Source organism: Anopheles funestus, chromosome 3RL (assembly GCF_943734845.2).
Source record: "Anopheles funestus chromosome 3RL, idAnoFuneDA-416_04, whole genome shotgun sequence".
Classification (NCBI taxonomy): Eukaryota; Metazoa; Arthropoda; class Insecta; order Diptera; family Culicidae; genus Anopheles; species Anopheles funestus.
Genome location: NC_064599.1, coordinates 56,158,569 through 56,180,110, shown reverse-complemented (window position 1 = coordinate 56,180,110; position 21,542 = coordinate 56,158,569). Strand labels below are relative to the sequence as shown.

At 43.1% G+C, this 21,542-nt stretch overlaps 2 protein-coding genes across 4 annotated transcripts; both read left to right on the top strand.

Moving 5' to 3' along the window:
• Positions 1–3: 3 nt before the first annotated feature.
• On the top strand, positions 4–11,593 carry LOC125770147 (kinesin-like protein KIF12). Of its 2 annotated transcripts, XM_049439478.1 has the most exons (12): positions 4–2,981; positions 7,122–7,302; positions 7,368–7,589; positions 7,656–7,796; positions 8,876–9,017; positions 9,163–9,399; positions 9,478–9,596; positions 9,664–10,127; positions 10,197–10,436; positions 10,522–10,686; positions 10,861–11,103; positions 11,381–11,593. In XM_049439478.1, the coding sequence occupies exons 1-11, from the start codon at positions 2,515–2,517 to the stop codon at positions 11,096–11,098; spliced, it is 2,616 nt and encodes an 871-aa protein (XP_049295435.1). In that variant the 5' UTR covers positions 4–2,514; the 3' UTR covers positions 11,099–11,103; positions 11,381–11,593. The 2 variants fall into 2 exon arrangements, with proteins under 2 accessions (XP_049295435.1, XP_049295436.1); XM_049439479.1 differs by lacking the exon at positions 10,861–11,103.
• A 283-nt stretch (positions 11,594–11,876) lies between these two features.
• Positions 11,877–21,542, top strand: LOC125770141 (ubiquitin-like modifier-activating enzyme 1). Of its 2 annotated transcripts, none has more exons than XM_049439461.1 (7): positions 11,877–12,135; positions 13,002–14,229; positions 16,251–17,300; positions 18,130–18,381; positions 18,468–18,776; positions 18,850–19,241; positions 19,312–21,542. In XM_049439461.1, the coding sequence occupies exons 2-7, from the start codon at positions 13,339–13,341 to the stop codon at positions 19,724–19,726; spliced, it is 3,309 nt and encodes a 1,102-aa protein (XP_049295418.1). In that variant the 5' UTR covers positions 11,877–12,135; positions 13,002–13,338; the 3' UTR covers positions 19,727–21,542. The 2 variants fall into 2 exon arrangements, with proteins under 2 accessions (XP_049295418.1, XP_049295419.1); XM_049439462.1 differs by lacking the exon at positions 11,877–12,135 and adding an exon at positions 12,186–12,662.

Genomic DNA, 21,542 nt, shown 5'->3' with positions numbered 1-21,542 from the left:
TGGTTGAGTTAATTGATCCTTTTTGTAAAATCTATACATCGGTATACTTACCACTAACCCTTCACAACCTTGCGAATCCCGGCATAATGTGTTCAGGGGAAAAAGTATAAGCTTTACCTTTCGATTTTAGCAAACTATTAAACGTTTATATTAATATAAAGTATTAAACGAATGGGCTGAAAAACAATTGTTAAGATAAGAAATTATGCGAAATAAGTAAGAAAGTATATACCATAGTAATATCACAGCGACTTGCGTTTCGAATCGTACAACGGTGTCAGTTAGAAAACGAGCGTGTGTTTCATTTATAAGCAATGGGTTGTCCTGCGTGACGTATTCAAATGTTTGCGCCACCATCAGAAGCCGGTACCACCGTTAAAGGTATGTGTTTTGACCGCTGGTGACGTCACAATGCTCTGTAGGACGATTGGAGGAACGAAAAAAACGCTCTTTCTAAGGACATGCCCTCAGCGTTCGCTTTCATTCGAGTGGTGACCATTGAACGGTTCAGACGGTCAAACGGTTTGTGCGACCCCCATGAGCATGAATCGAAGTAGTGCATGTGTGTGACCATTTAGGCACCGGCTTCATCAAAGTTATTTAAGTGTTGGATCAGGAAAAAAGGAATTATAGATTTCATAACTCTGATTTGCTTCGAAAAATGTAGTGGATAATAGAAAAGTTCCAATATGACCCCTTGGCAAACGTTGCGTGGCACACGTGTAATGGTTTTTTTTTCTATGGCCCAGTGTGTACGTTGTGTAAATCTGTGTCCAAGTAGAATACGTGTGGCTTTAAGTGTTTAAACAGTCCGGAACCCTACAGAAGAAACCCACGGCCCGTTTGTAGCGTTCGTGGTAAAGGTGTTGGTTTGTGTGTTGCGTCTGTTGCGATCATTATTTCCCCCTTTTTTCAAGCAATGTCCACAAAGCGATGTGTGCGCGCGCGTTGCATCATGAATAATTAAGGATCCGCGCGCCTGTAAACCTTTCCGATTCCGAGTTGGAAACCGTTGGCGGCGACGACAAAAAAAGGAGGAAAAACAGTTGCTCGAAAATGCCGTACGGAAAGTGGCATATAATTACACCCAAACGCAAGCAAGGGAACGTCGAAATTGGTCAATGTTTTTGGAGGCGAAGTATTCGATGTTAGGATATTAGGACTCTATCGCGTGGATTTCTCTGGCTTGATGGAGTTCATAACTTATGCAATGGGACCGAAATGCCTTTGTCCCGTTGTGTTGACACCTTCTGTGACACTTCCGTTGCAGTGTGTGTCTGCGTGTGCGGGAAACAGGGGAACAAGAGTAGGTTACCCAAACAAAACCAAACTCTCGTTCCCTGTGCCTATTAGAAGGCGGTAAACAAGTGGCAGAGCTCTGACAGGGATTCCACTGTATTGACCCGATTACCCTGCGGTTCTGGTGGAGGGAGAAAGATCTGCACGATGGATCGGAACCAAGTTTCGAATCGCTGGGCACCAATTTTCGTGAAAAAGGTGGACGTCTCCGTCGTCGGGTTCCATTTGCAACTGGGGGCTGATGTTATCTTTCACCGGTAAAAGTTTCCCGCGAGTAGGTGGTACCATTAATGGGGCGAATTGTTAACAGATAATTGAGCTTTTCGTAGTCGAATTGATTGATTGATTGAAAGTGAATTGGGAATTCTTCGGTGGTAACGTTGATGGCACCGTTGTATTCGTACGCCATTCGATTTTTCTCGGTGTAAATTGTGTCACTCTGTCTGCGGTGTGTGTCTCTTTTGGGAATTGGGAGAGGTAATGATCGCACGAAAAGTAATGTGTTTTTTTTTTGTACGGTTAAGATCGTCAAATTCGTGACCGGATTCAATTTGTAGCTGCGAGATAAACATGTGTCCACGTCGTTTAAGATCCTTATCGGTAAAATACGAACAAACGAAATTCGATGTCCAATCATCAAGATGTAGTGCTGTGGTCTATGTAGGTTAAACACAGGTACGTTTTTGTAGCAAGAAACATTGGAACTGTCTTTTCAGTCGTTGAACTATCTTGCTTTTGTGTAGACCCGCACGATGGTCATGTTGAAATGAATTATTAAACTAGTGCTCTGTAAAGTGATGATCGCGTAGCAGTACAATAATCGGTCAATGAGCTACGGGGGTCTCGTCCCGGGTCATGTAAAGAGTGCCACAAACGTGTAGGAACGTGTAGTTTCGGTGAGTACTTAACCGTGATGGTGCTACCAAAAAACACGTCCATAAATGTTTTAGCATATGTGACCATTTGAGAGTGACATGTAATCAACTCCCACGAGAAGCAAACAAATCTACAAATTAATGACAAACACACGCTAACAATCACATTAAACGGTAGCTAGGGAAGAGAAGAAGAAAACAAACAACCACCGAACGGAGGTCACTGTGAGTTTGTGTGAAGGTTTTTGTTTATTTTCTCACTTCACTGTTGGCGCTATTGTGTGGCCGAAGGTGGAGCTAACAGCAGTGCTTAGTTTCGCCTCACATCCCACGGTTCAGGATGGTGTACAAACCACCAGGCACCTCCACCACGACACGTGGTATCTCACCGCAGCGACCACAGTACCCAGCCAACCAGCGTCCAGGTGACATCCAGCGTGGTCGACGACGGGCCATATTGCCGGGAGAGACTTCCTACAACAATAACCACACCGGCGGCAGTGTGCGCAGTAAGCTAAACAATCATGTCGCACCGGGTGACCGAGGTAATACGGGAACATCCGGCAGTGGTGGTGGTGGTGGTGGTATGAAGCGTTCGAACAGTCTCAACAACAAGTATAACAATACGGTGACAACGTCGCAGACACGTCGTTCAAACAGCATCGAACGGATGAACAATGGCAAGGTGTACCGTGGACGTAGTCCGTTGCGAAATTCCACCTCAAATCTAAGCACGACTAGCGGTACCATTGGCCATAATGGTACCAACCGGAACCAGCCGGTGCTGATCCGTTCCAGAGGAAATGAGTAAGTAAAAATCCAAAGTGACGCGTGAAAATGATAAGCAAAACACGATAGGTGGGGAAAACACATTTCCATACAATTGTTTGTGTGTGCCTTTGTTGGTCGAAAAATGCTTTGAAGGGCAAAAAGGTACGTCGCAAATGTAGAAGTTGTATGAAGGCTAACGAAAAGAAAGGAACACTCCTAACCTTCGTTTAATTTGGAGAGTTTCGTTTGTAGGAAGGAGAGATTTTTTGTTATTGAATATAAATTCCGTTAATAGCTACAGTTTAGGAACTGTTGGTGGCAAACGAAGGTTAAGTGTTATGTAGCACTGTGAAAGATATTTAATGGAAACAAACAAAGCTTTGTTTTATGTCTTTCGTGTTGTTTGTGAGGTAACCTTTCAGGAAGCCCTTCAGACCGCTCACGGTCGAGCTTTATTGTCTTCGTCCCTGTGTTTATTAGGACGTCTTTTCTTGTGGACGTAGCAACACTATTAACTCCATCTCAGTTATAATCCTACATCTTTTATTTCCGTGTGGTTTAGTTTACAGACTAAAAATTCTTTTGTAGACGAATCCGTTAACTTAGAGTATCTTCCCGCGATCGTAGATTTCAGAATTTCTATTGAACTTTAAAAAAAATAAACTAATTCTAGCTTGAATTCCGGACATTATAAATATCAGTTTAATATCCAGTACCCAAAGATAAGGAACATTTTGGACGACTTCAAACATCCGATCAGCTTTTGTCGTCTTTTCTCCATCTCCAAACTGAAGTTTTTCACTGATTCTTGAATTCTCCGGTAAATATCTGTTATGAAGTAGAACCAAAGGGATATTCTTTGGTGTTACTAATTTCTCCAACTTCCATTTCTTCCAACTACTTTTCATATCATAAAAACTACATATGCAGTTGTTGAAGCATGTCCACCAGGAAGAAGAGACACAGGAACACGAGCATTTAAATGTCACTGACCTTGGTCATTACTGTTTGCACTAGCTGCTCCGCAATGGGTCGTTGCAGTAGTTTTAAGTCTTGCGTGTGTACAGTTTAAAAGAACTGGCACGCAACTCACTCCACCCTATCCGTTAACCCTATCTGACTCGTAGGGTTATCCCTGCTATTGGGAATATTTTATGTATGAACACTGGTGCTCTTCCAGTTCTTTTTGTGTAAAGCTTTTTTATCGAGTAACAAATTTTAGATTGTATTAGTTTATGGCTTTCGTTTAGATATATTGCATCTTTTAATCGTATTCCCAGAATGCTTGCCTCAAACACCATGACGCAGTTGCTGCTAATGATTGTCCATGTCTAACTGTGTTACCGGTATCTGTTTTGGCATTTGTAGCGTGCAACAGTGACATGATCATTACTCCATTTTTTTACCCTTTTGATCCTAAAGAATAGATAACCGCACGCTCGCAACACATCATAAATAGGTTTTGCTTTAACCCTCTGAAAGATCACCTCATGTTAAATGCTCACGAAACGTGTCCATAATGAATCATACAGGTACACATGCAGCGTGGTACGACCTACGCCATCGAGAGAAAAACAACCTTCATTCGTTAGACCATTGGTCAGTAGTAGACAACGTTCATAAAAAAAATCAATAATCCCATCCTAAGGGTCGTATCCTTCCGGTTGATGGCTTCTGAATTATGCTGTACAATTTATTTTACCCAGTATAACCCAGTATACAGCATTCCTTTACATTGTTAGTAAGAAATGTGAAGAAATAATAAATATATCTTGGTACGGTTTGGCGAAATGGACGACTAATAGAAACAATATCAACCAAATCAACCTACCACTAAAAGGGGAAAAATCCTCCGTAAAAAACCAGGGGGCTAGTGAAGGTCAAGAAAAGCCACCGTCACGTCACGACATCTTCCCCGGGGTCAATAGTCGCTTAGTCGAACTTGAAACACGGTCGTCGCCGTACGGTTCTGTTTCCAGTTTCTTCCGACCGTGCTAGTTTGTCGTCTTCACCGGGTGTAACTGGTCGAAGGATTTAAAGGGAGGTTTTTTATTTCGGTTACCTCCAACCCTAATTTACATTTTTCCGCTTACGATAGGGCGGGGTACGGTTTGAACTAGAGGGACAAACACAACCGTTCCCTTGGGTGTCCTTCGCAGCTTGTATGAACGACGCAAAACTGGTGGCAAAACTTCTGTTTGCTCTGGCATCATGGCGTGACCATTAACAGTAGTTATAGCAGCGTTGTTCAGTGATTACTTTTGCTATCACCTTGGTGGAAAATCCTGCCATGATTTTAATCTGGAATTTTGTTATTTTTAGTACATTAATTGTAAGTTCGGAGAAGGTAAATGCAAACGGATATTTGTAATATAATTCGTTTCGTTAATGGAAACTAGAAACCAGCAATACTTAAGTCCTTTTACATTGTCTCTTATTATCGTTGACAAATAAAAGGTCATAACGATCAATTTCCGTTACGAAATGATTGCCGCACGATACGGTATTATCCTCGTTGATAGGACACGTGACCAATTTCATACATTGCGATGTCTTTCACTTTTGCGTAAAATGTAATTTAAACTCGTTTGTTAGCTTAACCTTGGAATGTGTGTAAGTGCTTTCGGGTCGACTTGTCCATTTACTTCTATCGGACATGATTACGATCCAATCAGTATGCTCGTAATTCTGCATAATACCTAATTGAAAGGAAAGGAACCGTTTTTTTTTTGTTCTATTCCTGACGCTGTAGCGAAAATGCTTCAAAAAGTTCTGTAAACTATCGATTATGGTAAAGCTCATGTTATATTCATTATCTTTAATATAGAATAATTTTTGCGAAGAATTGTGCTTACTTTGTAGATATTGTAAGAAGAAAATGATATTTTTTGTAAAATCACTTATTTGTTGGGTTTGGGAAATATTATTGTCTATCAATGATTTGTTTAGGTTTCTTTAACAATTCTATCTACGTCATTATGCTATCTCAGGTTGTGTCTACATTCTCTATTGGGATTGACCTAACAGTTACCTGATGTTCTTTCAATCATGGATCCACCCTTTCTAGAGTTAAATGAACTGTACGAGTTTATGTTAAATTTTGTGCAGCTGAAGGTGATCTTTTCAGCAATTATTCTATTGATATTTGATCTTATTGTTAGAATTGTTTTATTTTTAGTGACCCTGAAGAAGAGTTCGATTCGTACTTCTTTTCGTAACAAGTTCACACTATGATCATTATGAGATTTCATCAATGACGCTTTAAAGATCAGGTCTATAAAGCGCCTGATCGCTAACAATTACTCTAACTGCTGCAGGAGTGCTTTAAACCGTTAACTGCCGACTGCCATCGATATACCAATCCATTATTCCGGCCTTTCTGGCGGACCCATCCGCACCATCGCTCCATCTCAGTTTGGGCCTGTCACGCCTGCTATGTCCACGTACATAAGCTAAAAGGACTTGACATGGTGGGTCTCATAATTAACCTGTGCCTGGCGAGTCCGATACGCTGTACGATAATGATTTTATCGTACAACTCATAGAACTCGTCATTGCATGGGCTCAGTCATTGTCCTTGAAGACATACGGGGCCAAAAATCATTCTGAGCATCTTCTTCTCGAAAGCGGCCCTCTAAGCCGTGAGTCAGTTTTGGACAGAGTTCATGTTTCAGTGGCGTATGCGAGTACTGGAACTATGTATTACTTATATAAGTTGTATATGATCCCAGCTGAGAATTTTGTCTCAATGTAATCGATCTTTAATGATTGTAATGAATCGCTGAAAAACAGCACAGCATAGAAGATGAAGGGCGATAGCGTTGAACGATCATATGGTGTCAAGCTAAGCAAATGATTTAATACACTAAGCTTTTGGGATTGACTTCTATCTGAGCAGAAACGTTCCTCACAGCAAGGGTTTGGAGAAAGAGGTGACTTAATAAATCGAATGAAGTCTTAAATAAATAGAATTTGCAATTAATTAATTAGATCCTAATCAGGAGATCAGGACTATCCAGAGACTTAGGATATAAAATCTAAATTTGATCTACTTCTCGATTGCAATATGATCCTCTTTTTATAGCTGTGAGTTCCAAAATCAATGTCTTTGGCATGTGTACAAACATAGTAAATAGCGTATGTTCATAATTTCTTTTGTTTTGTTCTATTTAATAGCATCGGTAGCATCGACAATTTAGATAACATCACTCAAGCATCGACTGGCAGTAGCAACTCGATGCCAGGAACACCAGAAGATAACATCAATGTGGTGGTGCGAGTGCGTCCGTTAAGCACTAAAGAGGCAAGACATGGTGATGAGATGGTGGTACAATTTCCTGGAAATGGCCAAATCTTGGTATGTTAAGATTCGCACTTTGTATTTAAAAAGCAATAACGGCAATCTTCACCATCTCACCATAGTGCGATGGAATTCCGCTAAGTTCGGGGGCAGGTGGACAGAAACCGAAGCTGTTTTCGTACAACGTTGTGTTCGAGCCGGGTGCCACACAGGACGACGTGCTGCAGTACTCCGGTATAAAACGACTGATCGAGATGGCGATCGAAGGGTTTAGTTGTACTGCGTTTTGCTACGGTCAGACCGGTTCGGGTAAAACACATACACTTACTGGACCACCGGAATTGGTAAGCTGCTGGAGTCATTTACTCCACGGTGGTTTATTTTAATTACTGTACTTTTTGTTGTTACAGTTTTATCGTAAACCAGACCCAGCCCACGAGGATCATGGATTGGTTTTTCGCTCCTTTCTATATTTGTTCAAGCTGCTACAAGAGCGGAAAGATACCAACTTTATCCTGAAGGCATCGTTCCTGGAGATTTACAACGAAAAGGTAAGTTGAATGAATGTTGCATGCCAAAGACCACCGTAATCAATTTAAATTTTGTATTGATCCTCACATGCTTCTAGTTTGTGGCATGATTTGCAAACAAGCAGCACGATGTACTTACTGTTCCGCGTGCTGTTCCGTGTCCACACTGCCCATCGTACGCCGACATGTTGTTCAATGGGCATTAAAATTTAAAATTTCATTTGCATTCGTTCGGTGAATTGCTGGCACACGGGATGGTTCTAAAGGGCACAGGAATTGGTGTGAATGTTCCGTTGGCTTTTACGAATTCTTCAGTAGATATGGCATAGTGGTGTAATGTGATCGATTTTGCGATACGGATTTAATTGAAATTATTGGACTATAGCAATTGATAGCTTCGCGGAATGCGATATTCTCTGCGTACTGCTTGGGAAGTGTAATTTTACGTGAGTGCCTTAGATAATGCACCTTTTGTGTTACTGCAAACCGTAATCGCCAACAGAGCAAACAAGCAGTTCCGGCTCACAAACGGTTGGATGGTATAAAAAATGGAATGAATAATTGGATCCTTGCATGACACAAAAACACATTCTGTCTATTGCTTACCACCAAGGCATCGGGTTGGAGCAATCTATATGCACCTCACACATCCACCATTGCTGCAACGCCACCTGTACGGAATCGTTTTACTGTCCCGCCCGAAGAATCCGCGGTCAAACTGGCCTTGACTCTGGTTCATAATTCGAATGAGGTTCATAAATCGATCGTGCCTTGGGGTTTTAGATGCGGGAGGAAAAAAAGGAATGCATTTTCGCATCACATGTCGAAATACTCGGGTGTTGCCTGTCGGTGAGGAGTCGGTTGCATGCCACAGATAGAATGCAATGGCAATTATCTTCACTACCAACGTAACCTGTAAGCAGAACCGTAATGATTTATGCATGCTGGAAAATGATCGATTTTTCTGCGTTAAGCCGTAACGCCTCGAAATGTTTTTAACTGAATTCCTTTAAGTGTAATAGTTTGTGTAAATATAAATATTTAACACAACTTTAAAATATTCTCTTAAACATGGAAACTTTTGATTCTTCTGCTTCCAGGTGATAGACTTACTGAATCCCGGCACGGCAAGAAAACCGCTCGCCGTACGATGGTCCAAAAAGTCACGTGGCTTTTTTGTGGAGAATTTGTTCACCGTTGACTGCGAGGAGCTGGACGATCTACTAGCGGTCCTGGAGGAAGGTACGATGCAGCAACGTTTGCTGACGCAAGAAGGGAATGAATAATTCCACCATTCGGTTTACCAACGGGTTCACGTTGAAACCGTACCTTGATTGAATTGTTTCTCCCGCCTTCACGCTTTTTTTTTTCATTCCTTCCATTGTAGGAATGCGAAATCGGCACGTCGGTGCTCATCTGATGAACGATTATTCCTCCCGTAGTCATACGATCCTGACGGTGCACATCACTTCCGAGCAGCAGGCGGAAGGTGGTGTTTTCATTTCCAAGCAGGGTAAAATTAACTTTGTCGATCTAGCAGGCAGCGAGATGACGAAGAAAACGCACAGCGAGGGTAAAACGCTGGAGGAGGCTAACAACATCAACAAGAGTTTGATGGTTTTGGGTGAGTAGAAGTAGGCTTTGAACATGGCACCAATCGCCGTGAGGTTCCGTATCAATTGTATTCCTTTTTTTTTACTAGGGTATTGTATTGCGTCATTAAGCGACTCGAAGAAGCGAAGTGGGCACATTCCATATCGGGACAGCAAGCTAACCAAGCTGCTGGCGGACAGTCTTGCAGGAAACGGAGTGACTTTGATGGTACGTAATGGATGTTTTAATCTTGAAGAAATCGCTTATCTTACGAGTTGAGTTATATATTTTGCAGATTGCTTGCATTTCGCCGGCCCATTCGAATGTGACCGAAACGGTGAACACGTTGCGTTATGCGGCACGTGCTAAGCGTATCCGCACGAAGCCCATCATCGTGATGGACCCACGGGAAGCTCTCATCCTGAGCTTAAAACGAGAAATTGGAGCACTGCAGGTAGAAAATGAACACCTCAGAACGGCGCTCAATCTGCAGACAGAAGCACAGGACATCAACAGTCAGGTGGATCTGTTGGAGCGTCGACCAGTACCGCGCACTCCACCCAAGGTAGATGTGGAAAAGCTCACCGATATGGAGGGCAACGAACTGAAGGAACTGGTGAAGGTGTACATCATGGAAAATCAAGCGTTACGTCAGGAGAATGCCGAACTGTACTCGACGCGGGAAATGATCATCCGAGATCAGGAACTGGTGTGTCGGGAGAACGAGCGATTGCTCAAAAAGTTGGAGGATGTTAATTCGTGAGTATTCTTTACAAATCGTACAGTTTTGTATCATTATGTAGCTAATTGATACTGCGCATTCCGCAGGGTTTGTTGCCGCTCTCCGATCATACCGGCTCGACCGACATTTTCAGCCGAAATGCTGAATTTATCTGCCGCGAGCGGTGACGTGGAAGTGTCGAATATTTGGCGCAATCCGCTCAGTTCTAGCGCCGATAGCATGAATCGGTACAGGAATGAATCGCTAGACGGACGTGTGTCGGCAAATGAGAATAAAATTCCCGAACTGCTTCAAAAGGAACTGGACAAACGCCGGATCGGTGATAGGTAAGTATGGAAAAGCGGATCTATAGCCGGTTGCTTGAATGGTTGATGGTAGGTTGATATACTTGAATGGTATATTTAATTGCAGCATTACAACCATTGCTAACAACTTAAAGCGCAACAATTCATGGGACAACACAAATCGTTCGAATGGCACGGGTCATGGCGTGAAATTAGCCTCCCGCAAAGGTTCGGCAGACAGTCGTCATTCGGATCCAAGCCAGGCAAGATCGAGTCAAACAAGAATTATAGAGTAAGTTGACGATTGGTTTTGCACGAACATCAGGGACTATTTCTAGCAGAAGATGGTAGTAACAGCTACTTCACTGTTTTGGAACACGCAAGCAAAATAGCAACTGAAGAGAATGGTTTTTGTGATTATGTGTATAGTGAATATTGACGACTACCTTACTGTTTCTAATCGTAGCCTCACGCAAATTCCCTATCAGATGGCACGCTCCACTGCTGCGTCTCAACCGCCCTGGAGACGTTCAGCACAAAGGGCGGCAAGTGCTCAAAAACCAGCAACGCCAATGTTTGTCCGGAAAGAGAACAATCTGCTCGCTAAGAGCAAATCGACAGACGAAGGGCTTCTGCCATTGAGGCGGAACGTGTTCGGTAGTCTACTGTCGCTTGATGCCGAAAGCAACATTTCACCTTTGTGAAACAGGTAGCTAGGCGAACCGTTTTCGTTCGTAGATGCTCGCAATCCTTTTCGGGTTGCTCAATTACCGTACGTACGTAGTTGCCGGTAGATGCATGATGCATGTACAATGTGATCGTCTGGTTAAAAGTTTGTCCACTCTCAGCGAAACTGTTGTGTAACATTTTTTTGTTAACAAATAAATAAAGCTTGATAATATAATTGCACGTTTTCCCCTAGAATGCGTACGGAACAAAACTGTAACAACCAAATATAGCATATATCCTGTTCGTTCTCTTTGCAGCATGATCAGCTAAATGAAGCTATGCACTCGCATCAATCAGGAACTGGAAAGTGCATCGGAAAGGAAAATCATGTGATAATGTACTGAAGCGCAGGGATTTAAAAGTATGGTCAAAAACACAGTGCAATTGCCGCCACATTAAAACAATAAAAATCATTCTACTTTGGATACACCACTGTAATACGTGGTAAAATAAATAATTGATAAACAAAATTATTACTGTCTTGCATGTTTGTATGCTTTTCGTAAGAGAGTTGTAGTGAAAAATGTATTTCATTCCTCGTGGATACGCTACTAAATGTATTTTCTTTTGCAAACGGTTTTTTTGAACAAACGTGCATTTTCACCACACCTGTCATATCGAACGGAAGAGCCGCCTGTGGTGAATAAAGCGATACACAACCGGCTTAAAAAGCGGCTATTTCATTCCAAAACTGTAAACAAAAAAATATACAGCCGCCGCAGGGGCTGTCACATTCGCTTTCAGCATCGAAGCCGCTTCTCTAGCCGTCGCCGATTGCAGTCATCGCTGTGAACTGAAGTATAATTTTTGCACATTTTCTCGTGTCTTACTGTTCCGTGCTATACTGAATCAGCATTGAATCAGCTTGCTGAATACAAAGTGATCAAAATCAAATAAAGTGTCTACTACAACGTGCGTGTTTGACTATCGTTTTGACCTGCAAACAACCGATGTCGGACGATATTGCATTGATAGGGTTAAACGTAAAGTTGCAGCGTAAAACTGAAGATAAGTAAGTGTTTCTTAATGCAGAGCAGCGGATGTGACGATTGGTGGTAGTAGCTTGTTCTTTCCTTCCACACATCAATAGAACGATTTTGCATTTGGATTCGTCCGCATATCATCTCACTAGTTTTAGCAATGACCATCGGTTTGCCATTTGCTCTGTGTTTTTGTGTGTGTAAATGCGTCTGTGTGTTGGGAACAGAGTCTGGAATTTAAGAACAGTGTCATTTCTTTTTATAACACGTAAATTATTACATTGCCATATGGATGCTGTTACCAAAATGTGTGTGTAGTGGAAATTGCAATCGAATGCAGGCTTTATGCATGTTGCATTTGCCCGACCATCATCGCATTCGTTTTTCGAGATGATCTAGCAAAGGGAAGAAATGGACTGTGACGTTTAAACATGCTCAAATGATGCCGGCAGCAGCTTCAATCAAAGAAGGCCATTGCTAATTTTCGGCATACTGTTGGCAGGGGGTATTGTACAAGTTTGGCCGGCGTGGGCAAAATGTTTGGAATCTATTAGGACCAGTATGTTAGAATGATCTTCGCTTTAAATATGAGTGTTTGCTACAATGTGGAATTGTAGCTACATGCAGAATAAAATAAACTTACAGTAGATTTACGATCGTTTCGCCAGAGAAGCAACGCGTAGTTTCTGAGCGGTGTTTTGCGATTTGGTTAGTGCATGCGTATGTGTACGTGTTTGTGTGTAGGTCAATTGCAGCCGCCGTTCGCAACACACACAGCTGCAAGAAGTTCATGTTCAGTCACTTCTCCTCGCGGCGGATAGTTTTACTCGTGACGATTTCGGTGATGACGGCGTGTTTTAATGTAGCAACCCGCTTTTTTCTTGCATTTTCTTCGCAGCAATTGTAGCTAGAACTATTTGGCAAGAAGCACCGTGCGAAGGGTGAAATAGAAAAGAAAATTTCTACGGTTGCTAGATTCGAGCGGTGTGTGTGCGTTCGGAAACGATCTCCGGTGCGAGTTGAAGTTGGCTAGGAAACCGAATTGTAACCTCAACCATCATACGGCACGGGTGCAGAATAGGCAAAAGACGCTAAGCATCGCCCGGCAGGCAGGCATAAAGGCGAGAAAACGCGAAGGCGTACGCGGACAGTTGGAAAACAAGGAGGGAAAGTAACCATCTCCAGTCATCCTCCTTCTCCTCCGTCTTCGTCACGGACGCACCCGGTTTGGCTTAATGTCTAGTGGTGAGTTTCGTGACAGCTTCGTCGATCCCCCAGCCGCCAAAAAGCGGAAGCTGCCATCGCCGACGCCGTCGCTGACACAGCCGCCCGAGCAGCAGCACGAGCAGCCGCCGCATTCGTCATCGCCTGCGATAGAGCGCTCTGCACCATCATCGGCCGCAGCCGCTGCAGTAGTAGTAATGGCGACGTCCAATAACAATGGCTCCGCTCCCGTGCCGTCCGTGGAGAACAATTCCGGCGGTGGTGTTGCTGGCGCTGGCGCCCAGGAAATCGACGAGGGCCTGTACTCGCGCCAGCTGTACGTGCTCGGCCATGACGCGATGCGTCGTATGGCCCGTTCGGATGTGCTGATCTCCGGGCTGGGTGGGCTTGGTGTCGAGGTTGCGAAGAACGTGATTCTCGGTGGAGTGAAATCTGTCACGCTGCATGACACGGCGGTTTGCACGGTCGGAGACCTGTCGTCGCAGTTTTACCTGACCGCGGACGATGTGGCCAATGGACGGAACCGTGCGGAGGCAAGCTGCCACCAGCTTTCCGAACTTAACCATTACGTACCGACGGTGGCCTACACGGGCGAGCTGACCGAGGAGTTCCTGCAGAAGTTCCGGGTCGTGGTGCTGACGCTGACCTCGCCCGCCGAACAACGTCGGGTAGCGGAGATTACTCATCGGCACAATATCGCCCTGATTGTGGCTGATACGCGCGGCCTGTTCGCTCAGGTTTTCTGCGACTTTGGGGTCGATTTTACCGTGTACGACCAGAATGGGGCTAATCCGAGCTCGGCCATGGTGGCCAGCATTACCAACGATGTCGAGAGTGTCGTTACGTGCGTGGATGAAACGCGCCACGGTTTCGAGGATGGCGATTATGTTACCTTCACGGAGGTAAGTGTATCCCCTTCAGTGGGGCGTGTGTGCTTGTGTGTTTGTGTGGCAAACTGGAAGGGGAGCCAAAGATGGTTACGTGTATGTGTGTGCGTGCGTGCATTTATGTGAACAAAATGGGATGTATGATTTGTTTCTTTTTTTGTGCAAAAACACGCACGAAATCATGAAAAATGCATTGTGAGGTTGAGGTGATAGTGCTTTTTAATTATATTCCCTTTGGATGGTTTTGAAGAAAAAGAAGAAAAAAAACACCTTGCCCATCCACGGCTTCTCGTATACGCAATGACGTGAAATTGATTGCAGTGTGCGTGCGTGCGTGCGTGTATGCCTTGTGTTGGCTGGGATGGTGAAATTTTGCCGAGGGAGGAAAATCGAGCGCACTCTCGAAAAACTGAATCTTTTTCTCCGTACCGATCCGTGGTGTTACCGTGCGTGTATGTGTGTGTGTGTATGTGCCTATCCAGGGGTGGCCGAAAAGCGCGCACGTATGTGTGTGTGCGTGTGGGCACGCTGTTGCTGTATGTATGTGTGCGTGTATGTGTGAGCTCAGTTTCTGTGCTATCGTGCAGAAGATTAAACAGTTGCTATTTCGGGGTTTTTTGATGGAATCAGAAGGATGTCATGAGTCATAATTCAAGCTAATTTCCATATACCACTTTTGCTTTCTTCGAAACAATCGGGTTGCAATTGTTGTAAAAACAAGATTAGATTGCTAACATATGACCCTGAGTGGCTCGTGTTGCTTGATGGCCGCTAATGATTAATGCGATATGTTGTTTGTAGAAAGCAGAAAGCGTACAGAAATGATGGGCACATTCAGTTGTACATTTTCCGACACTTTTCAATCAATCCCGAACTAGGCACCACGTTTACTACCGCCTTGTTTTTCTGCCAAGAGTATGTTGCCCTTTGTTGTTGAAATTTCCTTGTTTCACGCGTCGCATCATCATCTGACATCATCGTCATCATCATTATCGTCATTGCGTTGGCTCAAACCGAGGCATACGATTGTGTATGAAAATGGCAACTTACGGTACGAGTCGGGTGGAGGATGCGTAACGTGTATTTGTTGTTGTAATCCTGTCTACTGCAGATCAGCGTAGTTAATTTTCTTTGTCCGATTCGGCTTTGTCCGTCTGGGTAAACATATATTAATGATCCAAAGAGAAAAACGACGTCGACAAATGTTTTTGAACATGAAAGTTCCATACTTTAATTCTGAGCGGTCAGAAGAGGATAAAAAGTAATCGATAAGTAATCAATATTTTTGTAAATTTCTTGAAAAGTTGTTGTGAAATCGTTTACGTACCTATCCAGTTTACGTCAATTTGATGTGTATCGACCCTAGCAACGCTACTCAAAGTTTGCTGCTATATTAGTATGGTTGCTACACTATGCGGGCTAATCGATCGTTTTTCTTTTACCTGACTTTATACAAATGTTTCTTCACTATATACACCAACACAGGAATATGATGTTGAATGTCTTCTGATGACTTAATCTATCTATTCTTCCTGCAATATTAATTAAATTGCTGCGGATCAACGCATCAGGTGACGAATAGTAAATGAATCGAGCAATGGAAAGTACGGATTATACATTTCCATATTCCATTAGAGGAAGTTATTGGTAAATTTAATTAGAACTAATCAATATCACTGTTTGACGACTTCCCGTCACTCCACCATTCAATGTTCGATCAGTTTATTGAATTTAATGAAACACTTATTACATGTTTTGGTACATGTTTATTGCTTTTTATGTTTGCTGAACCAAATATTTTACATAAACGTTTTTCAGCACTTTTATACACATTTCTTGTGTATTTTTTTTATTTACTTTCTGTTTACACGAACAAAATTTTGAGTTTCAATGAAAAAATTATCATTTAACAATATTTCTTGGTGTATCTGGGACGCTTGTTATGTAAATAAATCTATAAAATGGAAAATTAAGTGGGAATTAAAATTATCTAATACATATACAAAAGCATATCTCATATATACTTCTCTCCGTAGGTTCAAGGAATGACGGAGCTGAACGGAATGGCTCCGATGAAGATCAAGGTGCTTGGTCCTTACACGTTCAGCATTGGCGATACCAGCAAGCTGAGCCCGTATTTGCGCAGTGGCATTGTAACGCAGGTGAAAATGTCGAAGCAGATGAGCTTCAAATCGTTGGCCGAGGCGGAAAATGCTCCCGAGTTCATTATGACCGATTTTGCAAAGTGGGACCATTCGACCAATACGCAGGTTGCTTTCACTGTGCTCGGTCGCTACCAGGAGCAGCATGGCCGTTTGCCCCGTCCATGGAACACAGTGGATGCAGCGGAATTCGTGGAAATGTGTCGCATGCGTGCGAAGGAACTATCGATCGACGAGCTGAACGAATCTATGTTGACCAAGTTCGCGCAGGTTTGTGCTGGTGATTTATGCCCCATGAATGGTGCGATTGGTGGTATTACTGCCCAGGAAGTGATGAAAGCTTGCACGGGCAAGTTCACGCCGATCTATCAGTACTTGTGCTTTGATGCGATTGAGTGCCTGCAGGAGGCTGACCTAACGGAGGAAGAGTGCGCACCGATCGGTTCACGGTATGATGGACAAATTGCCGTCTTTGGTCGCAAATTCCAAGATGTCTTGGGTAAGTTGAAATACTTTATCGTCGGTGCCGGTGCGATCGGTTGTGAGCTGTTGAAGAACTTCGCCATGATCGGGGTAGCGTCCAGCGCGGATGGAGAGATCATTGTGACCGATATGGATCTGATCGAGAAGAGCAACCTTAACCGTCAGTTCCTGTTCCGACCACACGATGTACAGCAGCCAAAATCGCGTGTTGCCGCCCAGGCAGTCAAGCGTATGAATGGTGACATAAAGGTGACATCGCACGAGAACCGTGTCGGACCGGAAACGGAGCGGTTTTATGACGATACGTTCTTTAACCGGTTGGATGGTGTAGCAAATGCACTGGACAATATTGACGCACGTATCTACATGGACCGTCGCTGTGTGTATTACCGCAAGCCATTGTTGGAATCGGGAACGCTCGGAACTCTCGGCAATATTCAGGTGAGGACTCGTTTTATTTTCTTGTTGAAGTGCATATTAAATGTAAATTGAAGCAGTCAAACTTGGTTAGCAATGCCATAAAGCAAAAGAAAAAGGACACAATATTTTACCCTATTCTCAATCAGATACCAATTTAATATACACTTTACTACGGCTGTAAATGATAGGAAAAAAAGATATAATCAATAATCATTGTTTTATCATTAATTTTTTTACAAAGAATTTTGTACATAATAACCTTGATAATACAGTCAGACGAATCAATTAAAAAATTGAGATAAAATGTAAAGATGATAAATAACCTGTTTTCCATGGGATACTGGATTTATCTTTCTCCAGCAATCCATTATTATGACAGGGAAAGTAATATTATTAACCAAATATCGTTCTCTCTTTATTTCATACCAGTCTGAACGTACATTGGTAGATAAAACATTGCTTAAAAATAGACAAAATATTGTTCAAATTTCTTTCTCCGTGATACCTAAAGTAACAGGAAAAGAAAGATATTATCGAGCCTTTATATATTTCGTAAAACCATGTAAAATACACAAAAGAACAATATAGACGAACATGTTACAAAATACGATGCTGTAATGGTGGCAAATAACCTGTGTTCCATGGGATACTGGATTTATCTTTCTCCAGCAATCCATTATTATGACAGGGAAAGTAATATTATTAACCAAATATCGTTCTCTCTTTATTTCATACCAGTTTGAACGTACATTGGTAGATAAAACATTGTGATTTAATAAAAAGCGTTGTTTAAATTATTCCATATCGTCTAGGGGTTAATGTAATGTGTTTGTTACATGTTTATTTTCAGGTTGTTGTACCGTTTTTGACGGAATCTTACAGCTCTTCGCAGGATCCGCCAGAAAAGTCGATTCCGATCTGCACATTGAAGAACTTCCCGAACGCGATCGAACACACATTGCAATGGGCGCGTGACACGTTTGAGGGTATCTTTAAGCAGGTTGCCGAAAATGCTGCTCAGTACATCACGGATCCAACCTTTATTGATCGCACGCTAAAGCTGCCTGGCGTTCAGCCACTCGAGGCACTCGAATCTGTGAAGGTAGCGTAGCACGAAGCAAGCAAATGAATTGTGAATAAGCTCGACTAATAACCATTATCGAATGGCACTTCTCGCCTCCCTTTCAGAAAGCACTGATTGACGATAGACCGAAATCAATTGAAGACTGCGTAAAATGGGCTCGTGTTTACTTCGAGGAGCAGTACTCGAATCAAATCCGTCAGCTGCTCTTCAATTTCCCGCCCGATCAGACGAGCTCCACCGGGCAACCGTTCTGGTCCGGACCGAAACGTCTCCCGGAGGCTATCACTTTCGATCCGGAAAACCCATTACATCTTGATTACATATTCGCGACGGCCAACTTGAAGGCAGAAGTGTATGGCATTCGACAGCAACGCAACCGGGATGTCATTAAAAAGATGGCGGTAGCCGTTGAGGTAAGCGTTGTGTACCACTAGGATCTTATTAAGAAGGCATTCACCGACTGTTGGTTAAATTCGTATTCATTAGGTGCCGAAGTTTACACCACGTTCCGGTGTCAAAATTGCTGTGACGGATTCTGCACTGCAGGCGGAAGAAAATGGCGGTGGTGGTGGTGGCGGTGGTATGGGTGGCGATGATCTCGATCCGGATCGTATCAGTCGGCTGCAGAACGAACTGGCTGCATTGGGAAAGCCCGATTTTAGGATCACACCGCTCGAGTTCGAAAAGGACGACGATAACAATCTGCACATGGACTTTATTGTGGCGGCCTCGAACTTGCGCGCTGCCAACTACAAAATTCCCCCGGCAGATCGTCACAAGTCGAAGCTGATTGCGGGTAAAATTATGCCGGCCATTGCGACCACAACTTCGCTCGTTGCCGGATGCGTTTCACTGGAGCTTTATAAACTGGCGCAAGGGTAAGGGGCACAGAACACACATCCGCGTAGAAATGATTTTATTCTAATCGTGTCGTTGCTGTTGTTGCAGGTTTAACACGATGGAACGCTTCAAGAACGGTTTTCTGAACCTGGCGCTGCCCTTCTTTACCTTCTCCGAACCGATTCAGGCGAAAAAGTCGACCTACTACGACAAAGAGTGGACGCTGTGGGATCGGTTCGAGGTGAAGGGTGAGCTAACCCTGCAGGAGTTCCTGGACTACTTTGATCGGGAGCACAAGCTGAAGATCACGATGCTGTCCCAGGGTGTCTGTATGCTGTATGCGTTCTTCATGACCAAGCAGAAACAGCAGGAACGTCTTAATCTGCCAATGTCCGAGGTCGTACGGAAAGTGTCGAAGAAGAGTATTGAGCCGCACGTGCGTGCGCTCGTGTTTGAGATCTGCTGTAACGACGAGGACGGCGAGGACGTGGAGGTGCCGTACGTGCGCTACGTGTTGCCTTGAATATTGGAAACGCTCTGCTGAAGATAGAATAGCGCAAAGGGAAATAGGGGCTTGGCTGCAGGAGGTTTCGATTATGAATTAATGTTTGCTGATACCGCAACAAGGGTGAGATAGTGGAAGAAGAAGGGTAAGAAATGATGTCAGGTGGAATGAATACACCCAGTAAATGCGATGCGTAGCAAATACAAGAATAAGATCAATGTTTTAGAATAGCGCACCTGGAACACGACGTCCTACCGACGCGGTTTAAACATCAGAAACAATGCATAAAAGATAATCCAACAAAACATCTCACATTCCTGCATACATGTGTGCATGGATGTAGTAAGCATTGGTGTTTTTGCTACTTGATCAGCATGGTAGCAAATCGTAGCAACATATCGAGAGTTCTCCACAGCTAGAGAGCACAACTATGATGTGTTGCTAGACACGTTCCTATGCATACGTGTCGTACGCGTCGTGCCGCCTTATTCTCTATCGCTGCTCTTGTTAGGGTATCACTTAGTATTTATTTTTCACCAATATTCCTATGCCCCCTTTGTTGATGGTGAAGCCATGGCTTGTGTGCGAATGCAGTGGCTGATCTCTCGAGACCGAAAACGGAAACGAAATAGGGAAGATGTAATTGAAATAAAACACGAAAGATGATACACACGAAATCGTTCGTCTGGAGGAGTAGGGATACGGTAATTATACAGCCGGATCGAACGGAAAGCATAATAAAAGCATAGCTTTTTTTAACAAAATGTTTTTTTTACGTACTTGATGTTTGCAGTGAATGAGGAAAAATAGTACAGTCTGCAGGTGGTGTTGAAGCAAAGGAATCAGAATGTGGAGGCAGTTTGTAATAAGAAGGAGTTTCGCGCGGTAGTCGCGTTTAAGTTGTTTGTCCGTGGTGTGGTCGCATCGTAGGTTGAACCACATATAATGGGTAGCTAATAAAAATGTAGCCGTCTTTAGTACAGGGAATAGCAGCGACCTCTGTTGTTCGTGGCGTGAAGCAAAACTGTGAGCACATTTGCGGTTGATAACAAAACAATTCAAGGAGATGCGCGTCAGGTATGGGAATGATTTAATTTTATAATATAGCGTGATGTGTATTGTTTCTCTATAACATGCCAGCAGAAGGTGTGCATTCAATTTTATATGTTGTACTTTCAGCGAGTCAATGGGCAATGGCACCTTCATACTCATGTTCGGTCGTGTAGTATCTCTAACCCGTACGGTTAAGATTGAGCAATTAATGATGAATACCTTGAAAAAAAAGCGTAGTAGATTCCTTAATAGAGGAGCGTTATAAGAATAGTAGTTGGATGATGGCATGACTTAAGAATGGAGAATGGTAGGCCATTTCGTAGCTGTTGTGTTGTACTCTTAATTACATTGAAACGTCGTGTAGTGGTCGCTGGAACGTAAAATCGAGTGGCGCGCAATTTTGTTCAGACAAAAAGGGATACATTTCACTTGCAATTATTTTCTCCTTCGGGTTGTTATTTACCGCAGAATAAACTTTTCACATACCTTCTTCTCACCCACCAAACCATCTCATTTGGTACCGATTACTTGAGTTGTCTTCTACGTATGTGCATGTACCTTCAGTGCGGCATATTAATGGAAAAGTAAAACGAGAGTACGAATGCTTTTACACTGTTCAATAGACCGTTCATTGTATGGATGCTGTAACAGAAAGAAAAGGCAAACAAAACACTAACCTAGCAGAAAGGATAAGATATCTATCTATAATCTCTGATGTAGCAAGTGACGAATATGGTCGAATGGATTGCGTGAAATAAATTCATTATATTTGAAATTTAAA

What these genes read in the sequence shown, in the direction of transcription:
- LOC125770141 (XM_049439461.1), top strand. Translation starts at nt 13,339, where the DNA reads ATGTCTAGTGGTGAGTTTCGTGACAGCTTCGTCGATCCCCCAGCCGCC. An exon ending in AGATGGCGGTAGCCGTTGAG is followed by an intron (nt 18,777 to 18,849) that starts GTAAGCGTTGTG and finishes CGTATTCATTAG; the next exon opens with GTGCCGAAGTTTACACCACG. An exon ending in CTTTATAAACTGGCGCAAGG is followed by an intron (nt 19,242 to 19,311) that starts GTAAGGGGCACA and finishes CTGTTGTTGCAG; the next exon opens with GTTTAACACGATGGAACGCT.
- LOC125770147 (XM_049439478.1), top strand. Translation starts at nt 2,515, where the DNA reads ATGGTGTACAAACCACCAGGCACCTCCACCACGACACGTGGTATCTCA. An exon ending in CTGGAAATGGCCAAATCTTG is followed by an intron (nt 7,303 to 7,367) that starts GTATGTTAAGAT and finishes ATCTCACCATAG; the next exon opens with TGCGATGGAATTCCGCTAAG. An exon ending in GAAACGGAGTGACTTTGATG is followed by an intron (nt 9,597 to 9,663) that starts GTACGTAATGGA and finishes TATATTTTGCAG; the next exon opens with ATTGCTTGCATTTCGCCGGC.